At 39.6% G+C, this 20885-nt stretch overlaps 1 protein-coding gene across 2 annotated transcripts in view; it reads right to left on the reverse strand.

Moving 5' to 3' along the window:
- The window catches only part of cps1 (carbamoyl-phosphate synthase 1, mitochondrial), a 52936-nt gene that overhangs the window by 15433 nt on the left and 16618 nt on the right, over positions 1-20885 (reverse strand). For both annotated transcript variants that reach the window (XM_037109807.1, XM_037109808.1), the window contains 11 exons: positions 17939-18080; positions 16957-17022; positions 16769-16832; positions 15550-15731; positions 12431-12625; positions 10858-10925; positions 7334-7409; positions 5675-5752; positions 1779-1886; positions 490-579; positions 33-203 (listed from right to left, as the gene is read on the reverse strand). In XM_037109807.1, the coding sequence (XP_036965702.1) occupies positions 33-203; positions 490-579; positions 1779-1886; positions 5675-5752; positions 7334-7409; positions 10858-10925; positions 12431-12625; positions 15550-15731; positions 16769-16832; positions 16957-17022; positions 17939-18080 (1240 nt within the window). The remainder of the gene's footprint in view (positions 1-32; positions 204-489; positions 580-1778; positions 1887-5674; positions 5753-7333; positions 7410-10857; positions 10926-12430; positions 12626-15549; positions 15732-16768; positions 16833-16956; positions 17023-17938; positions 18081-20885) is intronic.

Here is a 20885-nt window from a genome sequence, read left to right on the forward strand (position 1 = left end):
CTCAAAACAGTTATTTCAGTCTCCCTTCTCACCTTGATGCCGACAAAGTCAACAGGAATGATGGGTTTCTGCAGTGAGGGCAGGCTGGCCTCATCCAAAGGCTCTCCCACCATCACTTTGGTTGCGACATTGATGAAGTCCACACCGATCGTTTTCGAGACAAAAGGGAAGGAGCGTGATGCACGCAGATTACACTCAATCACCTTAAAGGGGTAAAAAATAATCAAAAGACAAACACATTCAATGCAGATCCATTAATAGTCAATGGTCATATATATTTTGCACATGGTCAGATTGTCTACGCACACATTTCCTGTTTCTGTTCTGCAGCTATAAAATCAAAACTAAAGGCAACATTGATCAAAATATCCATCCAGGTCTGCAAATTATTTAACACAAGGTGATTTCGAGAGTGAATTGCATTTAATGCAACTAGGTGTGAAAATACTGATATATCATATAGTCATACCCTGAGGGAGTATTACTTACCATGACATCATTGCCTTTAACCAGAAATTGAGTGTTAAAGGGCCCTGAAATTTCAAATGCTTGCGCGATTTTCTGAGTGGCAATCTTAACCTGAATGGAAGGAAGACAAACACCCACATATCAATATATATGAAGCTGTCATGAACAGTTTCACACCACAATATCTGCTCTCCACTTGCACAATGTAGTGTGACATATATCCACTTTAAAATCTGCAAATCCTTTTGCATCCAGTGCCAACTCTCCAGTAAACGTCTTTAGCAATCTCTGTACTATTTCATCCGTGACAGAGTTAAAATACTTTTCACAGTTCACTTTGTATATATTGTTAATAGTTTACTGTTTGTTTGTTTAATGTTGTTAACATTTTTGATAAATTAGATGATCTGTGTTCCTCACTTGTGAGATTAGCCTGTCAGCTAGCCTAGCTGGCTTCCTAAAAAGTTCTGCATATACATATAATACTAGAAACAGTCACCCTCTCTCTGATTTGTGATTTAAAGTCCTTATTCAGCTGTAAGGTTGGAGCTGTATGGCTTGTTTTCACGAGATTGGTGTACATCAGTCACTTTGGTTTTTGGCAGCCCTTCAAAGCACCTGATGGAAAATCTAGGCTATCTAAAGGATCAAATCTGTTCAAAACACCAAACACACACAAAAAAACCTGTATTCTTATATACATATCACAATATCTACTAAGCAAGTAAAAGTGAAAGTACTGAAAAAAGTGAAGTAGTTTAACTCAGTTATGGATGAAAAAGCACAGAGATAACTTAAGACACATACTGTAAATATACAGATAACTTAGCTAGCCAAGTGCTAACATTAGGTCTCTAATGCTTGTGTGCTTGGAAGAGCTGCCAAAAATCAAAGTGACTGACATACACTGTCTCATGAAATCAAGTGTTAAAGCTCCAATGTCATTGCTGGATAAGGGACTTAAAATCACTAATCTGAGAGAAGGGCAACTGTTTCTACTATTGTGTATATGGAGAGTGTTGCAGGAGGCCAGCTAGGCTAGCTGATAGGCTAAACTCACTGGTCAAAAACACCTACAAAATGATAACATATGCCAAAACCCTGTATTCAAAAAAATATATATACCATCAATATATATAAATGAGAGCTGTGAAAAGCAGATGTCTGTCATGCTACATTGTACGAGTAGAGAATATACAACAATGTGTTATTTTGTTCTGGTTTAAATGCACACAGCATATTAGTGGAATATCAATTGGCTCATTAAATAAATCAAAATATAACTGAATGCTGAGGGTGACTTTACTGACCTTTTCTAGCGCCCCCTGGCTAATCTTCTGGGTTGGAAGCATCAGAGTTGCATCTCCGGAGTGAACCCCGGCATCTTCCACATGCTCTGTTATGGCATGGACCAGAACCTGGACGGACGCACCATGATAAAGTCACACTGACGGTATTTGCATGCAGATCAGCTCTCTGATAAATCCCCACTCAAGGCAACTCATCGTTTTGCAGCCTTGCTCCTTTCTCTGATGAGAATTTTTCAGACTAAGAGGCAGATGGCCTCCAGACATGATGTGTTTATTATACCTACAATATGTCACATTGTGAAACAGCATACATAAATGCAGTGTCAACGAGTGTATTTGCAGGAACGCTCATTGAAAATCTATTCTGGACTGGGGGGCCTGTTTTTGTTGACGGACTAGTTCAGAAACAATGTATTTTCGATATGCAGTGTCAAAAGAATAACTTCCCACATTTCACCCGCAAGGAAAGGAGATTTGTATCACTAAGCAACTCGGCGCAAGTGTGTGTATGTGTGTGATAATGAGCTGCCGTGTCATTAGCTCATTTAAACTGCTGCTAACCACAACATTCATTAGCACTCTTCAGATAGAGCCTGTAATTAATACGTATTATCTCTGACTTTTCCTCTCTCCCACACATATACTCACACACACTTATACACACACGCAGCCTGGCCGGGAATAATGAGGCCTGTTTGGTATTCAATGAATGGACAGCTTGTTAATGTGATACTGAAGATAATGGAGGGGCTGCATTCAAAATAGAGGGAAAGTAGAGAGGGAAAATCTGCCATACAAGTGAATTGCCCACGTTCAAACTGACACCCTTGAAATGTCTCCCACCGCCTAAACAATAGAAAAACAGACAGGGCATTCATGACAAGAACCTTGGTGGCTCTGTCGCCTGACGCAACTTAAAACCCCAACAATTATATTGTTATGTAAGTTTTTAAAAGTTAAAGTGAAGTGACTATTGATGTCAAACTGTAACCTACAGGAATCATCAGACTGTGGTGTGTCATGTGGACATCCAGGATTTTTTTCTGTGTCCTCCCTATCTGCACCATCTAGTATTTCTTTTGGTAGTTTCCCAACAATCCAAAGAAAAGATTAAACAGATTGTGTGCATAAATTCACACTGTGGATTTTCGTCCTACATTCATGACAGTATGCAAGTAAACCAACTATATTCCGATTAATTTAAATATCCCCTCCAGATGTAAGACATATGACAATACTCTGCCTTGAATAATCTGTGTCTGGTTTATCTTGAACTCAGTACACAGTCTAGTATGGTTTTACCACAAAATATTAAAACAGTTTGCTAAAAATGTAAGTGGAGGAGGACTTGAAGATGGAAAGAGTCTTTCCCATTGAATCACTGGACTTGCTGTGAGATCAACACAAATTCAAGCGGCGACAGGAGATGAGTCCTGCTGAGGAACGACCTCACAGAGGAGAGCAAGAAGCACATTTAAATCGCAAATCAAGAGGACAATAGTTCACCACCAACCGTTGCTCTTAAAAGGTTAAGTTCACTCAAACAAGAAAGCTCAGTCATTATCTACTCACCCCCATGCTGATGGAAAGTCGGCTGAAGACACATTTATTTTTTTCTCATTACAAAACTTCACCCAACTTTCAATCATCATGGGTGTGAATAGAAAAACTGAATTTTCATTTTTGTGTGAACCTGTTAAAAAAAGGGATTTCATTACCGTCAATAAATTACTGTTATTGAAAATGATGATTAAAAAAATACTGAACTGGTCATCATTCAAGTAAGTTAGTGCCTCAAAATACTGAATTGTATAACTACATAACACACAATTAAGAAACACCTGTTTTTTTTTATTTCAGTGATTCTTTAAAGCTGTCTGTAACTATTTTTTGGTTATATTTGCTAAAAGTGTCATTATGATCTGACAGTAGAATAAGATACAGGTCTGCTGTGTAAAAATCCACTGTCTGTGGCTCCACCCAGTGACTGTAATTTGATTTGCAAGAATCCAAAGCTCCCAGGTCAATACAACCAATCAGAGTAAATGGGAAGTGTCTGAGAAGTGTCAATCATTCTCGTGCATACCCTGCTGGCAGCCCCCCTCCCTCGCACAGGCACAGTTCCTGCTCTTACCTGGTCAGATACATTCAAGCTCAACCTGTAAACGATGGCGGAGAACAGACAACAACAATAGAGACGAAAAATGCCCCACCATTGCCCTCTTTGTGTGTTTCAAGTGGCCGTTACAATGTTAGTTTGTGTTCAGTATGCTCTGAAGTGGTTGAATTGGTTTAGAGATATAATGTAACTCATGCTTCAGAAAGACAGCATGGCATTGCACCAGGTAATGTTTACCTGGTAACTCCGTCTGCCGCAATGTGAGGAATATTGTTTGGTACTCTGGATATCTACAGTGATTGGCATAAGGCACGCATAGTTGTAATTTAGTTGTATTGATCAGAAATGGGCTTATGTTGTTATTTTGAATGTGCCATCATTTGTGGGGAAGGGCTCTGGGGGCAGGGCTGCAGCACAGCAGAGAGGAAGAAGGAGGAACCTGGGAGTTGTGCACGTTCAAATTTTCTGACTAAGTCCACTTTTTTTCTTAAAACTCCAAACTGCAGCATTAATAAGTAAATTCTTCTCAAAATTCAGCTTTTTTTCAAATGTTTCCGAGTCATGACCATCTGTCACAAACACCTGTTGACATCTGTTCATTGCTAACTGCAGAGAGCTCTTTTCCTTCATCATTCTTGTCTTTTAGCTTTTTCATCAGCTTCTGTGTCCTTTTGACCCATTCCCCTCCTCCTGACTTTTTCAATTAAGCTCATGGGCCTTTTACATCCCGTTTACATGACAAAAGTTTTACTAAATACTGAAGTGTTTATACCTAATAACGTTTCGCTTTAACCCAAAGGTTGTGAAAACAATCCTAGAGCACATGGATCTACAAAAACGAAAATACTGTAGTAGGCATGCCAGGCCAGTAGGTGTTTTTTGCAATTGAATACTATAGACTAACACTACACCCCTGCACATAAAACACTTTCTTCTACAGAGCAGTGGAGCCACCACATCACAGGTGTAGGTGCAGCAAATCTTCACTCTCCTGGAAGAGTGTCAATAAAACCAATAGAGTCAGCAACACAAAGAAAGCTCAATAGTCTGCCATTGTTCTTGTAGCATTAGGCTGAAAATATAATACGTATACGCAAATTAGGGTGGTGTCGCACTTTGTCATTTGAAGCAACAGCCCAAACCACCGTCTCATAAACAGCCCCTTAAGCTTCTCCAGCTTTTGCCACCTTTGTCTGAAGAAAAAAAAAAAAAAACAGGGAAAACCCTGGCCCCAAACCAATCTAATCTAAAGAGAAAAATTAATTTAGTATCACCACTTTCACTCTGCATTTTGGTTTTAATGTATTCCATTCTCCCAATCAGATGTGTCTGTAATGTCTTTTCACAGAAGATGAATGAGATTACTTCCACTTTATTCATCTGCTGTGCTCAATATCTGTCCTACCTCTCCATTTAAAGAGAAAAATAGCTGAGGACTGAATAATGCCAAGCTACACATATGAATAACAATGATACTGTTATATATGAGAATATGGTCAAACAGGGAGTCAATGCAAATAAAAGAGGGGCAAATAATATTGTTTTCTGGGCGGGTATGCTGTATAAAATCATGTTACATTATGTAGGAGATGTATAGTCTCCTCAAAAGCAGTATTTTAAACAAAAACACATCCATGTTTGACATTACTTATATAATTATCACATGTATATTGAAGTGGCGAGGCCTTGAGTCTAAGCCATCTTCATGTATGCTGGGTGGAAGCACCATGGCATTAAGGTCATGTTTCTCTTTTGCAACATATCAGTAATGTCTCACCTTCCCACCCTTGGCCACAGCGTCAACCTCCACTTCCCTGGCACCGCGGATGAACTTGGTGATGACCACTGGATGCTCCTGGAGGAAAGACGGTTATTCTATCAGTGAATCAAAGCTGACATGGTGTGCAGTGTGTGTAGATTTTTGTGAGTGAAAATCTTGTTATTTGGACTCTGAGCTCCGACACAGTAGATTTGAAATTAAATCTTCAGTTTAAAGTAAACTTGTTATTTGAGGGTGTTGACATAAATACAGAGAAATCTTTTCTGCTCAGCTGAGGCAACCCAGGGGTGGGAAATCTTGTCAAAGAATAATATCACAATCTATTTAATCACAGTCACTATCCACAAACTGAATTGTGAAATTTTGTCTCAACTTTGAAATGCCCTGCAGACTACAGCTAGACTTAGAAAAACAAATAGCCTGTGATGTATCCATCTGTAGCATTAGGAAACAACATTAAATAAAAGAGATTGTTTTGTTCCACAAGTTCCTCAATCCTGAGTTCATTTTGTGAGCAAAAACTTGTTCATCAACACCTTTTTCTCTTGACCAAAAGGAGAGGAGATGACAAGATACAACCAACAATCATCAACTAGCATGTACATTGTTTTTCACCAATTAAGTGTTCAAGTGAGTCAGCATCAGAATCCAACGAAATTGCCTTCTCTTATTCCAAAATGTCCAGTAGATACAGTTCAGTAACATACCTAGTCAAAAACACAGCAGCAACGGTTAGAAAATGGTTAAAAAAAAAAAAAAAAAGCGATTGCAGATCCTTTATTCATGCTTTTATCTGTCAAAAGACCGAGAGATCCTGAGATGGCAGCAGATGATACCGTCTACGCCCGCCCCAGAGCCTTAAACAGCCAATGAGTGAGTGTGTAGACAAGTGACCCACTGTTTCTTCTTTCTCCTCTCTTTCAGCTTATAACCTTTCAAAAAGAGCCCAAAACCATGTCTGTGCTCCAAATGGTACATCAACAGCTTTGAATTTACTTCGGCCTACACTGGATTATGCTTTTCAGATAATTTTACATACATTTCCAGGAATAAGAACAAACCACATGAGGTCATTTGTCAGGTTAGACATCTTGATCTCCCTCCCCTAAGGCAACCACTGAGTTCTTTTAAGGACTAAACTATTTAATGTTCTTTACTAGTTTGTTACCTGACCCCAATCCAACTCAATGCGGGAGTCACTTGCTAAGAAAACAAAATGCACGCAGAGAGTGAAGATGGCTCCAACGTAGGCCTGGCAAAGCCTCTCCAGCGAACCAAAATATGAATCATTAATCCATCTGATTATGACATCCTTGATTTAAAGCTGAATGTCATTAATTTAGTACAAAAAAGGTGCCACTGTTCAAATAGTGTTGGTTCTAGCCCCAGGAATGCTCAAGTGCCCCCGGGCCACCTGGGCATTCAGTGGAGTAAGGATGAGCACACAATATTAGCCAACAGCCATGCCAGCTGGTAGCATTAGTTAATTGAAAGCAGAGGGAGAACAATCTATGAAAAAGTCTCCGACCGGCGTGTGTGTGTGTGTGTGTGTGTGTGTGTGTGTGTGTGTGTGTGTGTGTGCGTGCGTGAGAAAAAGGATTCATCTATGGAGGTGACATGTCTCACATGTGCACACAGAGTTAACACTGGTCTCACCTGAGACACCTGCGCGGCCTCTTCCAAAAAGCGTTTCATCTCCTCCTCTCCGTACGCAACGTTCATAGCAGAACCACTGGTGTGATGCGAGCGGGAGAAAGACAGAGAGAGGGAGAGAGTGAGGCAGAGAAAAAACAAAAGGCCACAGGAGAGGAAGAGAGGCAAGCAAACAGGAGAATATACAAGCTTCAAATGATCGCTCAAAACACTCATTATCTCTCCGTTGCATCACTATTACCACCGGGAACAAGGTCTGGAAACAGTCAAAGTAAGGGGAGAGAGAGAGAGAAAAGAGGGGGAGAGAAAGAGAGGAAGAAGCACAGCTATTTAGGTCGAAAAGCACTCCAGGCTCTTGAAAAGGAGTTCAGAACTTAGTCATTAAAAAACAACAGATTTAGGCTAGTTTTGTTGTGGTTGTTGTTGTTTTTTTTATTTTAGACAGCTAGCTGGGCTATCCTCCTGTCTGAGAAGGAGAGACTGAGAGAAACAGGACAGAGAAAGGCCACAGGCTCGGGTCAGGATCTTTATTCCTTAGCTCTCTGCTGCTCGGAGGCAGACATATGTTAAGAACCCAAATGAATACTGACCCTTGATTTCAGCGATATGCATCTACATTCAGGCATATCCGCGACTTGGATGCCATCTAGTTTCTGCTTGATTGTTCACTGGAGTCTCACATGAATGCAGTAATTAGGAAGACACTTTTTTGACACAAGTCTGCATCAGCTTAAAGAAAAAAAGATCACATCTCGTTCCATTTTTGGTCCTTGAGAAAAGTGAGTCAGCACTCTGACTGAAGCCTCTTCTGAGAGCAAAATGAGTATGCATAAATGTGCTTTCAATCAGTTCAGCTTATACTTCCAGTGGTAGCAAAATCACAAACACTCATGGTTGTAGTCATGGTAGTAACACGAACACTGTTTTTATCTTATCTTGCTTGCCTGAACCAACAGTCAAATTTATGCTCTTCTAAGAGTGCACAATGAGAAAACCTTTGTGAAATGTTTTTTTCTTGAAGACAAACCCCTTGTTCCCTGTCTGCAGAAGGAGGGAAGAATTTAAAGGAAGTGAGGTCAGGTGAAGCTGTCCTAATGAAAATCAAACACCATGGTGGCAATCAAGGAGAAATATTGTTGTCTCATATTCTGAATCCCTTCTTATTCCAGACTTTCTATTTTCTTCAGTCCGAAGAATAGTCTTCAGTTCTTCTGTGTCTTGTTCCTGCCAGTCTGTGAGTGGTTATTTATTTAAAGTTATTGAAGGCTGATCACAGGAGGAAAATAAACCCACTATAGCAATTGAGTTGTAAAGGGTTAGAATATTTCCTCAGGATTTTTTAAGGAAAGTACAACTTGAGAATTCAGCACAATGATTATTGTAACCTTAAACAGTACATTTATTTTGGGGGGGAATATACAAATAAAGAGCCAATACTGAGCCTAGGGGCATATTTGGCTTAAATTATGCCCATATAATTGAATTGTAAACATGCACTGGATTCAGCAGCAGCAGCACACTATTCCATAACATGTACAGGTAATTTTTCAGCATCTCATAGTACTACTGCACTGTCTGAGCCAAATAACTTGATTGTCACTTATTTTTTAATCATATATTAAAATGTTTGCCCACAGATAAAAGCTTAAAGCAAATACCTTTTTCTTGACTTTGCTAGCAGGTTGTTACCATGTGAGATGTAGCTTAGCTTAGGCAGGCAAATGGATGCGTTTCAAGTGATCAGTGGTCTTGTTGAAGTCAATATGTAAGAACTTGCCACCAAAATGACACATTGCACCTTTAAAGTTCAAGTCAGCTGACGATTCTTTTAAATCACAATTCTACAGTACAAGAAGCATTTCCAATTACATTTCCTTATGATATGGTGAGATGTTTGTTTCTATCTGCATATGGCGTGGTAAATAAAACTTGTCAAATGAGCGTTATTTTATCCATTTTATTCCCGTCATTTCCCATAATTTCCTGTTAATTCCCATAGAAACTTTCCAACTTAAATATCCCCTGAATCTGGCAACCCTAGTCTGACACATTTATTCATCACGTTTGATTTAATTTCATCTTCCAACACCGTCCCCAGGGTGAAGGATAATTGAACAGATAAAACTATTATAAAACAATGGCATCACAATAAATTCACCTGATGGATTTCTAGAAAAGTGATTACGGTAATTTTCATGCTTGGGTTTAACACTTAGGTCTGACTGGGACACCCACACGGGTTTGCTTTCACACAGACAGAAAGTCCATAGAACTAGCGTGCGTTTGCATTTCAGTCCGTCTTGCCGACATTGGCTTTTGCAGCATGTGTAAACAGTGAAGAAATGAGATAGTTTCCAAATATTTAGGCTTTGGATTGACATTTTGGAAGTCATTTTACTTATTCAAAAAACGTCACTTAGCTAACATAGCAAAAACCAGAAACGTGAAAAGTGTTTATGCATACTGTATAATTTTTGCACAGCCGTTATCAGGCAGTGCTGGCAGGTCGTAGTCGTTATACTGCGTAGTAAAATGTTTTTCAGAATTAAAAGGAATGATGGATTTAAAGTATGCAAGTAAGACAAGGGTTAGAGTCTTGCTTTTGAGTTATTACATGAATATATTTGAGGGCTAAATACTTCATGTGCGTGCATTTCACCATTATAAAAATATGAATCTGACAAGGAAGAAAGTGTTTGGTGTGTAAATGTGTGACTTCGTGCATATGTAGTGAGGCTGAGGAGAACGTTCAAAAACCATTAACAAGTGAGGGGAGAGTGAAAATGCTTTTGGGATAGGAAAAGATCAGAGAGTGTTCATCTGACACTGACGACAGAGGAGAGGAGAGGAGAAGTGAAGAGAGGGGAGATGAGGAATGGAGAGGAGAGGGATGGAGAGGAGAGGAGAGGAGAGGAGAGGAGAGGAGAGGAGAGGAGAGGAGAGGCTTCCTCATTAACAGTATCCCACGGAGGCAATACAATCTATATAATCAGATCAACTCTCTTTAATATTGGAGGACTTTCCTCTGATGAATCTCCCCTCTGACTTGGTAGTTTTAAATGTGACCCCGTGCATCATGCTTATGGTTTTCCACCATGCCAAACAAGCACAGACAGATTCCCCTTTTTTTAACAACATCACAGCTTGCAAGTAAAAACCATAAAAGTCTCCCAAAACTCCCTTATACACAAGTTTATTCTCAGTGACAACATCCTGCTGGATTAAAGGGTCTCATCACGACATCTGCTGGACAAAAGTGTCACTGCAGATTGTAATGAGCTGTGGTTTCAGTAAGGTTCATTAATCCTCAGGACTAAAATATTTTACCTGGTTATCAATAGGTCTGAGACTTAGTCAACCAAGACTTCACTGTCCTCTGTCCTTTCTTTGTTAATATACTTTATTGGCTACAAATACATAATACAGCAGTTGCATTTTGTATCAAATTTTGGACAAAATACACAAAATGTGCAGATGATCTACAACAACTCCAGCATGTGTTAGCCGACATGTGCGTTAAAACTGACCTGAGAACATAGGAGGGGCGCAGCAGACAAGGGTAGCCCACCTCATTGGCAAAGGTAAAAGCATCTTCCTGCGAAGGGAGAGAAAAAAGCAGACCGCTGTCATTTTTATTCATCATTTTTAAAAAGATAAAAGAACGTTATGTCATGATAACGATGTCAGGAATCATCAGGAATGGTCAGTGTCACAAAATCGGAAGCAGTCCAGGCATGAAGACATGTCATATCTTTTTCCTCATGGTCACAATAGCAACATTATGTAGTAATCATTTTCTTTTTGTGAGATTTGTATCTAGACGTATATAATGTTAGAAAGCTGTATGGAGAATAAGAATCAATATAAAATCAAGGGTGTGTGTTTGCACTCGTACTAACAACCCTCTCATACAACCAATTGAACCACACCCACACAAAACTAATCAAAGGGTAAAAAGGGAGTATAAGTGCCCAGACAGTCAGAAAGAGGGGCTTCGATTCATTTCCCTTTTGATTTTCTTTTCTTTTATTCAGATCACGAGAGGAAAGAGAGAAGAAAGAATCGCGGAAGGAGTCCAGCAGTGAGAGAGAGGCTGCATGTCCTCATCCTCCTCCTTATCATCATTATCATCATGGCTATCGCCTCTTCATCTCTCTGCACATCTTCCCTTTTTCTCTCCATCATTACCCACTGTTCACTCGCCAGGTGGAGTACCATTAACAAACAGAAAATAGCTTCCCAGAGATGCAGAAGAACCAACTCCCCATGGCTCTACTGGAGTTATTCCAGCCCAATAAAAACGAACCGTTTCTTCACGATCAACAGGGAAATAGATTGTGTGTGTGCAGGCTCGGGAGAGACGCAGAACTTTATCTGCGCGTGCCGGCTAATCGCTCCTCTGTGATATCTGAATACATGAACGATGGTAATGGAAGAGACATATTTCAGCGCTGACTGCCGACACATTTCAGCGCTCCACATGTTCCACAGAGGGGCCCGCCGGTGCTTTGTTCAGAAGCAGCCAAGAGCGAGTTGAGAGGGCCAAACAGACAATGTTACAGGGCTGTAAACTAAAGGTAATGTGATGTGTGTTTTCTGTGAGGAGGTCAAAACAAAACTAAACACGATTTTGTACATAAGAATAGAGCACAGAGTAATCCAAAAAGATGCTACTTTCCCAACCAAAATTGTTTCTAATGGGTTTTCTGTGTAAAATGCAAATATTAGACTTTCTTTAGAAGATCCATATGTACACAAAACTAAATTACAGCAGAAAAATTAACAAAGATGGGAATGGCTTTCTAAAGCAAACGTCATTTGCATGAGCAAACATTCTCCAAACACCTTGAGCTCAATATCTCTGCCAACTCATTTTTCTGGAGGAAACCCTAAAACGGTCACTTAGGGAAGTCGTTCTTTCACTGTAGCTGCCTGTACAAGCAACTGAACTTAGCTCACTGGTTAGGTGGAACATTATCATCAACAAAAACTTTAGGGCCGAGATTTTTCTACAATATCGTCACAATACAGCACACAATGTTGTGATATAATACATCATTTTATGCTTTTACTATACATGATTATTTTGTTTCCTCTCACCAGGGAGCTGAGGGCCCTCCATGGAGCTTGAGCCACCCCGAGGTCATCGAGTATACTGGAAAAGACGGAGCGCTCCTCAGCCCGGTCGATCTGCAGGGGGCTCGTCCCCAGAATCTTCACCCCGTTCAGGTGCAACGGGGCGGCCAGGTTGTTTGGAATCTGCCCACCGACTGAAACAATGCTGCCGGAGCAACCCTGCCGAGGAGAGGATGGAAGAAAAGAGAATAGAACAGCAGGTAGAATAAAAAAAAGGAGAATGGGAAGACGGAGGAGAGATACTCCTGTCAGAAGCGTATCAGCCAAGATTAACAGTCTGAAACCTGTGGCCACTGGCCATTATTCTGGCCACTGATCACACGGTGAAAATATGCGACAAACCGACCGAAAACAGTTGATCTCGGTCAAGCCACAGGTTTAGTTATCACCAGGGACAGTGTGTGTATGTGTGTGTGTGTGTGTATGAATAAGCATGTGTTCTCCTTTTAATAACAACATGCAACCTCTATCCTGTCTAGCTAATCCAGAGGGGATGCTGTTTCCATGGCAATGGCAGGTTGTATCTCTTCATTATTCATGGGCCTGCTCTCCTGCTTCTGTCCAGGGTTTATCTCCATGCTCTAATGCCATATTTATCTCACACACACACACACACACACACACACACACACACACACACACACACACACACACACACACACACACACACACACACACACACACACACACACACACACACACACACAGAAAGCAGGAGGGGACTGTAGCCGTGAGAGAGGGATTGATGGTAATGCTATCACCCCAAACAAACAAACACTTAATCACACTCTGATCCCATCGCAACTTTAACTGGATTACAATTCCTCTGCAGGGGAAAGTCAATGGACATTAGTGCACGAACACACAACACAGCATTAATACACAGACACCAACAAACATGAACACAGGAGAACGAAGCAGTCAGGGTCAGCTGGGCTCCACTGCAGCACTGAGCAATAAGGTGGAAATTATCGTTCATTATATACATGATATAATGCATCAGGTCTGGTCATATATATGAAATCTCACCTTGACTAAAATTGGATGAACATGATAGGAGCCTAATGTTGAAATCATGTTTCATACAACTCAAATGCTAATCACTACAAATACTCATTATCACTGACAATATTTGAAGGCAGAAAATATTCCTGTTCTTGCTGTTGACACGATTCCTACTCAGCTGTTTACATAGCTAATGGAATTTATTAGACTAGTACTCCTGTTTTTACTCTTATTAAGGTGCCCTAACATGATGTTTAGCACATCAAAATATGGACAAGTGGAACAACTTGAGCAGCAAGTATGATATGTTTTCCAAGTTTTCTACCAGTGACCACAGCCTCCCTCTTTTATTCCTTCAACCACTGTTTTCCAAAAGGTTGGCATTGAGATATTTACCAACATTAAAAAAAAAACCCTGGCATTTTATGCTCATGTCACATATTTAATCACCAAAGACTTGTTGTTTTTTTACATCATAATCACGGCTAGAGCACATAAGTGATTTTTTATGCAATAAACATTATTTCAAGTAAAGAATTTTTTCCCTTTCCTGCCCACAGCGTTCATAGTACATGGTTAGTTCAAGTATCATCGGCTATTTGAAAATCTGACAAATTCCTTTTTTTATTCATATAGTTTCCGGTTATACCCAGTGGTGTTAAATGGCATTTTTTATAGAAAACATGGCTTTTAAACACCCTTATGACAGTAACAGATGTGTTTCTCTACCAATGCCTTGCAAGCAATGACAGAGCACAGGATGACTATAAATAAGCAAGAGGCAGTATGCCACAAACTGCAGTAAAACCCCAAATGAGACACATATGCCAAATACATTGTGTACTTGTCCACAGAATGCTCCTAAGACCTGAATAATATCCACATATTACACGTCTCAATCTGAATATGCTACATATGCTAAAGGAGGCATTTTCACAGTTGCTGTAAATAAAATATACCTTTTGTCAAGGAACGTCTACAAACATTTATCCTCATAAAATCACGCGAATGCTACACAATGATGTAAAATGACTTCCTAATAATTTATTTACCCAAAACACTATTTAGTAAGCACGACCACATGAACTATCAGTCTTACAGAGAGGTCAGGAAACCTTGAATAGCCATAAAAAAAGTGTGCACACCTGCAACTATACAAACTGAAGCTCTTAAATCTTCAATGAGCCTGTGCTGCTGCATAATAAATGTCCCAATTAGGACTCATTCAGAGTTTTCCCAGTTTCTGTTAGATAGAGAACGAGGGAGAGGGCTCCAGTGTGGCTGCTTTTTTAAATGGTGAAGACCATGAGTATAAGGCAGAGAAAGCCGCACTCTTAACACACTTGTATATACATGTGTTTACACTAAATATAAATCTGAACAAAACAGATTTTTGGAGACAGGTTTTGGATATTTCATCTATGTTTCATAAATGCCACTCTGAGCAGGGAATATTTTGTTTCCCCATCACAGTGGGAATGCCATGATAAATAAGTCAGTTATGCTGCTAATGTTTACTTTCTGCTTTTTCAATAAAGAATTACTCAAAACCAATCAAAGTCAGAGTTTAGTTAGATAAATCATCATGACGTTATAGGTATGCTGTGAGCCAAGATTAGACAAATATTGTTTTTGAATAAATTCCACTAGTTTACCACCTCTGACCTGCTTGACATGATTGATTTCTTTTATCATTATATATGCATTGTGTAACTGATCAATACTAGAAGAAACCTTGAATCGATCACAATATTTTATTTCAATCAGATTTCACTCAATACCTTTGAATATATAATTAGATATTATCACTGATATGATCCTGTTATAGATCGGCAACCTCTCCTAGAGTGCCTTGTGCCTCTCCCAGTGCATGTGGGCTGTGTGTGGATCACTGATCATTGATAAGATCAGTGGTACAACAATGGTTGCAGTTGTGTCTTGTCCGAGTAAAATAATTCAGTCTCCTGACAATATAAAAATATCTTCAATGATAAAAAGAAGATGTATGTGTAATGCTGTATACTGTGTTTCCATTTTGTCAAATATAAGAAATGGCACGTTAGTGTGAGTGTCCTGACCTCCTGTTGGGTGATGTCCAGGATGCGCTCCAGGGTCAGCTCTTCGAAGTAAAGGCGGTCACACTCGTCAAAGTCAGTGCTGACAGTCTCAGGGTTGTGGTTGACCACCACCGTCTTCTTGCCCATCTGTCTCAGAGCTCTGATGCTGGACACCGCACACCAGTCAAACTCAACACTGCTCCCTGATGGATCGAAGAAAAGATTCATTTGAGTACGTTGGCCATAAAGACAAACGCATGGCAGCAACACTCTCAGTGCAAAATATATTCTGCCTTCTGTTAATTTGATTGAACTTGCCATGTGTGTGATTTTGTGTTTAGACTGGATTTTCAATGACCACTTTTACTTCTTAGGCAATGTTAAGGTATCGCAGCTGACAAAAAACCCTTGAAAATAACCAGCCATTGTAATTTTGCTATTCAAAGTGAAGTCGCCGGCTCATTCAGCACAAAAACATTAAGAATTTGTGGGGCCAAAAAATACATGTTTTCTGTCCAGCGATTTTGCACATCATGTTTCCTCAAATAGTGGCCCAGGCCTATATTAACCTCAGCTGCAGAGGGTTACAGGCCTTTCATTAAAAGCAAGCTTATTAAAGACAAGCCTTTATTTCGAATCCCTCTGTATGAAGTAACCAAGATGTATATTTGATGAGGTATATTTGCTCATATTTTAGTACAAAGTCCTTATTTTGTGATCTGCTGGCATCCTGTTTAATTAAAAGGACTCTGGATTGTCAGTGAACAGAATCCCTTCAATTTGAATCAATTCATTGTTAAAAAAAATTTGCAAGAAAATGTACTTCAAATGTTGCTACTGCCATCCTGTGGTCATTATACCACTGCAAAATATAGTTTAGCAAAGACATTTACACATGAACACTCGCAATGATTTATACAGGGCCAGAATACTGAAGATTAATATACCAGAAAAACATAGTTTTGAAATAGCCTGATAAGGTTGTTGAGTGTCCTAAATTAAATCAGTAGAAATGTACATTATGTTTTGTTAGGAAGTCTATTATGCAACAGGCTCATGGTGTTGTCTCCTTGGACAAGTGCAGGCACTGGAAAAACAGTGTTTTGGTTGGATGAACCCCGACAACCTTTAGCTGAGACCCTGCTCTTGTCTGACAACCTGCTTTTATTCGAGGGAGTACAGCAAAACTTTTATTTGAACAGCATAAAAATTATATGAAAACTTTTAATCTCAGACTCACCAATATGATACGGCCCACAACCAAGAACCATGATTCCCTGGTCATTAAACTCCAGATCATGCTCCTGAGGTATGAATTAGCAAAAAGTTAGTTCATGATGCACTCAAAAAATATTTTAACTAGTGAACTGCATTTCCTATTAGACAGTGACTGAATTGGCTGCACATGTCATAGACTGTGATACATACCTGACCGTGATAAGTACAGTACAGGTAGTTGGTCATGGCTGGATACTCTGCAGCCAAGGTATCAATCTGAAAAGAGGCAGCAGAGAAAAAGAGGTTAAAATGGGTCATTTAGACCAGGGGTGTCAAACTGATCCAGTAAAGGGCCATGTGGCTGCAGGTTTTCATTCCAACCAAGCAAGAACACACCTGATCCAAATCAGGCGTGTTCTTGCTTGGTTGGAATGAAAACCTGCCTGATCCAAATCAGGCGTGTTCTTGCTTGGTTGGAATGAAAACCTGCCTGATCCAAATCAGGCGTGTTCTTGCTTGGTTGGAATGAAAACCTGCAGCCACACGGCCCTTTACTGGATCAGTTTGACACCCCTGATTTAGACAGAGCCTAGACCTTCTTGTTGTTAGGCAACAGTGCTAATTTGTAATAATCTATACACCAACGGAGTCAAAGGAGCAATACCACCTACCAAGTACATTTCATTTATATATTTCTTGTACACTTGGCGGCCGATTCTTCTGTACATTCAGTTAAGTAAATGTAAGTAAACACGATGCCGCTACTTGAGCTGGATATCGTTCCAGTGTGGTAGTACTGTTGTTATTTAAATCACAAATACATCCAAGAAAAAAGCTTTACTTCTTCTAAACAAAGAACTGTTATCCAAAAACTAATAATAAAAGAGCTGAAGAGATAAATGTCATTCAAATATACTATCCATATACGTTCTCAGCAGGTGAAATTGTTATCTACAGGATAGACTTACAGAGGAAATTATATGAACAAACTATCTCAGACTAAATTATTGCATGCTTTGGACAGTTTGGTATTACCATCTGAACAAAACACATGTCAATACTGGAAAGGTGGAAAGACAATCGATCATAACTTTAACCTTATAGCCTCAACATATTTTTCTTACTCCTCCATGTATTGATCAGGCAGGGGCAGTTATCTGTGTCCATCTGACCTATGCCCACTCATGCTCACCTGTTTGACCCAGGGTTTGATGCCGTGACTGAGCCTCAGCTCTCTGGCTGCTCTCTCATTAGAGCCCAGAATCTGACCAACCTGCCGATCTGAGAAGCCGTCCTGCTTGGCCCTCAGCAGCAGACCATCAGGTACTGCACCACTGCGCGAGAAGACAATAAGTAATGTTTGTTATACAGATGTTCAGCCAACCATTCAGACACCGACACTCTATGAAACAACGTAATGTTGACATCAGGATCATTGCCAAAAAACGTTTCACTCCGTTTGCACAGGAACAACATGGCTGTCGCATTTTCATGCCATAACCAAATTAATACCGAATAAAAAGTGCACAATTCAGTGTTAGATCCATTTTCTTTACCACAGTCTGTCACCTCTGCAGCTGAGGACGGCAGAGTCTGTCAGCCATCTGTTAAGCTGAAAAGTTTAGAGCTCAACATGCCTGACATGAAAGTGGTGGAGAGGAAAAAAAGTGAAGTAGGTGAACAAAACTGACAAGTGACTTCATTTTTTTAATGTTCTCTCAGATATCTGTGTATTTCAAGTCCACTGAACTAAGAGGGTCAATCCAACAAGTGTGTCATGACCAGCCCGTCTACCCACCAGAGTGGACAGCAGGGACCAGCCCATTTTCAGGGCGATCAATAACACGTCAACAAACAAGATGCCATGGTGTCAGAGAACCAGGCTTGCAAGTGTAGCCATTTAAAACCCGTTCTGAATCAATAAAACTTTAATGTGTGCGGTGAGGTTAAACAGAAAAATACTTGCAGAAATAAAGTTGGGTTTCAAGAGGTGATTCTGAAGTGGAGCCACTGGACCGCTTCATAAAAACTGTGTATGTGTCAATTTCTTAATGGTTAGGATTTCATCTAACTGCGAGGTTCAGTTTAAAGCAAATTATGGTAGGTAAGACAACATACTTAGGACTGCATAATTTACTGTACTGGTTAATCTTTTTAAAATAAAATAGGTTTTGCTTTTCTTCTCATATTCAAATATGAAGAATCAGATTGCTACAACAGAGTCAGCACATCATCAAACAAAGAGGACACTTACATTTTTGGAGAGATTGTGAGTGAGAGAGTATTGGGATTTTGTCCAGAAAATGTATCTTAGCACAAAGTAGGGAGGCAGGGAATAAGTGGACTTGGCCATAAGTGGAAAGTTATGTTCCATGTTGTATCATGTTTTCTACAATACATCGAAGAGTCAGCTAGGGGTTTGCTGGCAAGTGTGTGTCGGCAGCTTCATAGTGAAGGGACAGAGCATGTGAGATGCTGATGCAGTAACTGATTGGGCCAGAAAACACAATATCTGCTTATTAAAACCACATTTAAATGTTTTTCTATCTTTGATTATTTTACATCAACAGTGTGTGAGCTCAACTGATGGTCTCCCTTTGCTTTCTGTTTTTTTTTTTAATGCCAAGCTAAACTGAACACATGGATGCACAGTGATGAAACTGATATTGATCTTTTCATGAACTCCCACTATGAAAGCAACAACTGTTATTTTCAATAATGTCACGGTATTCCTTTAACCCCAGGTACAGACAAAGGGAATTCTAATTTCTAGCAAACCACGACTTGCTCTCCCCGCTCCTTATCTGAATTATTTATGACCTTGTAGCGTAACAATATTGGAAATGTCAAGTGTGTTTTAACTCCCACTGCACAGAGCCGGGTTGAAAAATAACAACCAGAGAAGAGAGCAGCGTGAGCTCAGAGTCAGAATCACAGGAAGGGAAAAAATGTGATCTGAGAGCTCAGTTTGTCTTATGTACAATTATCCTCTTTGGGAGAGCAGTTTAAAGTGGGAGGGAAATCCTTTGTCCGCCATCATCTCATTCACATACGCCTTCACATGCAACCAAAACATGAGAAGCACATCATGACATTTGTGGTGTGTTTGAGTGCGTGTGTGAAGAGTATGGAAAAGGGGCTGACGGATATTCTCACAAATTTCTACTAAAACACACTGAGACCAACTGATTTTCTGGATTTCAACACTTTTCATTTTAGTTAATTTTTCACTTAGTGAAGTTTGAAACTTCAAACTATGAGAATGACCTGTTCCTGTGTTGTATAATTGCTTTCCTTACAAACTCAGTGAGTCCTTTAATTGTAATTCATGTCATGCACAGAGCTTATATACCTCATTATCTCCGTCCTGATACGCAGGTGTATTGCCATGTTGTCGTATTCCGAGTTCAGCTTTGTGTAATCAAACTTGAAGGGATCAAAATGTTTAGCTATTCACCAAGCCTCATGAGGTGCATCTAGAGCTCAGTAGATAACTGGCTTTGGAAACAAAATCTGAGTTTAAAAGACTGAAAAAAAAAAAAAACACAGATTTGGTGCATTTATATCTATAAGTGTTGTTGATCATATTCCATTTTAAAATGATACAAATAATACAGAACATGGAAAAAAGGTGGCATATTCTTGTAACATAGATTTTGATGACCGATAAGTTGTTTCAGTGAATATTCCAGTAAAAATGTCAAATAATCTCTTGTTCCAGCAATGTGTGGATTTGCAGCTTTTTATCTTTTGGGTTTTGGACTTAGTTATCTTGAGATTCAGGAAATTCTAATGGCATTTTTTCACTATTTTTTGATTTTATAGACTTCATTTAAAGGAGAAGTTTGCCAAAAAAGTAAAATTGATACATGATCTACATACCACCATGCCGATGGAGTTATGCCAAAGTCAGATGAAGTTTTCTGTTCCACAAAACAGTTCTGGAGCTTCACAGCATTCTCCTTAACAACTGAAGAAGCTCAGACTTGTTTTAATAAGTAAAAGAAGACAACCAGAAGGAGAAAAAAAAGGGGTCCACGCACCATTTACACCCTTTTTAAGCTGAATATTGTTTAACACCAACACATACAGACACTGGACCAAAAAGGTGTCACAAGTGTCACCAAAAGGGTTTAAGA

This window comes from Acanthopagrus latus, chromosome 9, assembly GCF_904848185.1.
Source record: "Acanthopagrus latus isolate v.2019 chromosome 9, fAcaLat1.1, whole genome shotgun sequence".
Classification (NCBI taxonomy): Eukaryota; Metazoa; Chordata; class Actinopteri; order Spariformes; family Sparidae; genus Acanthopagrus; species Acanthopagrus latus.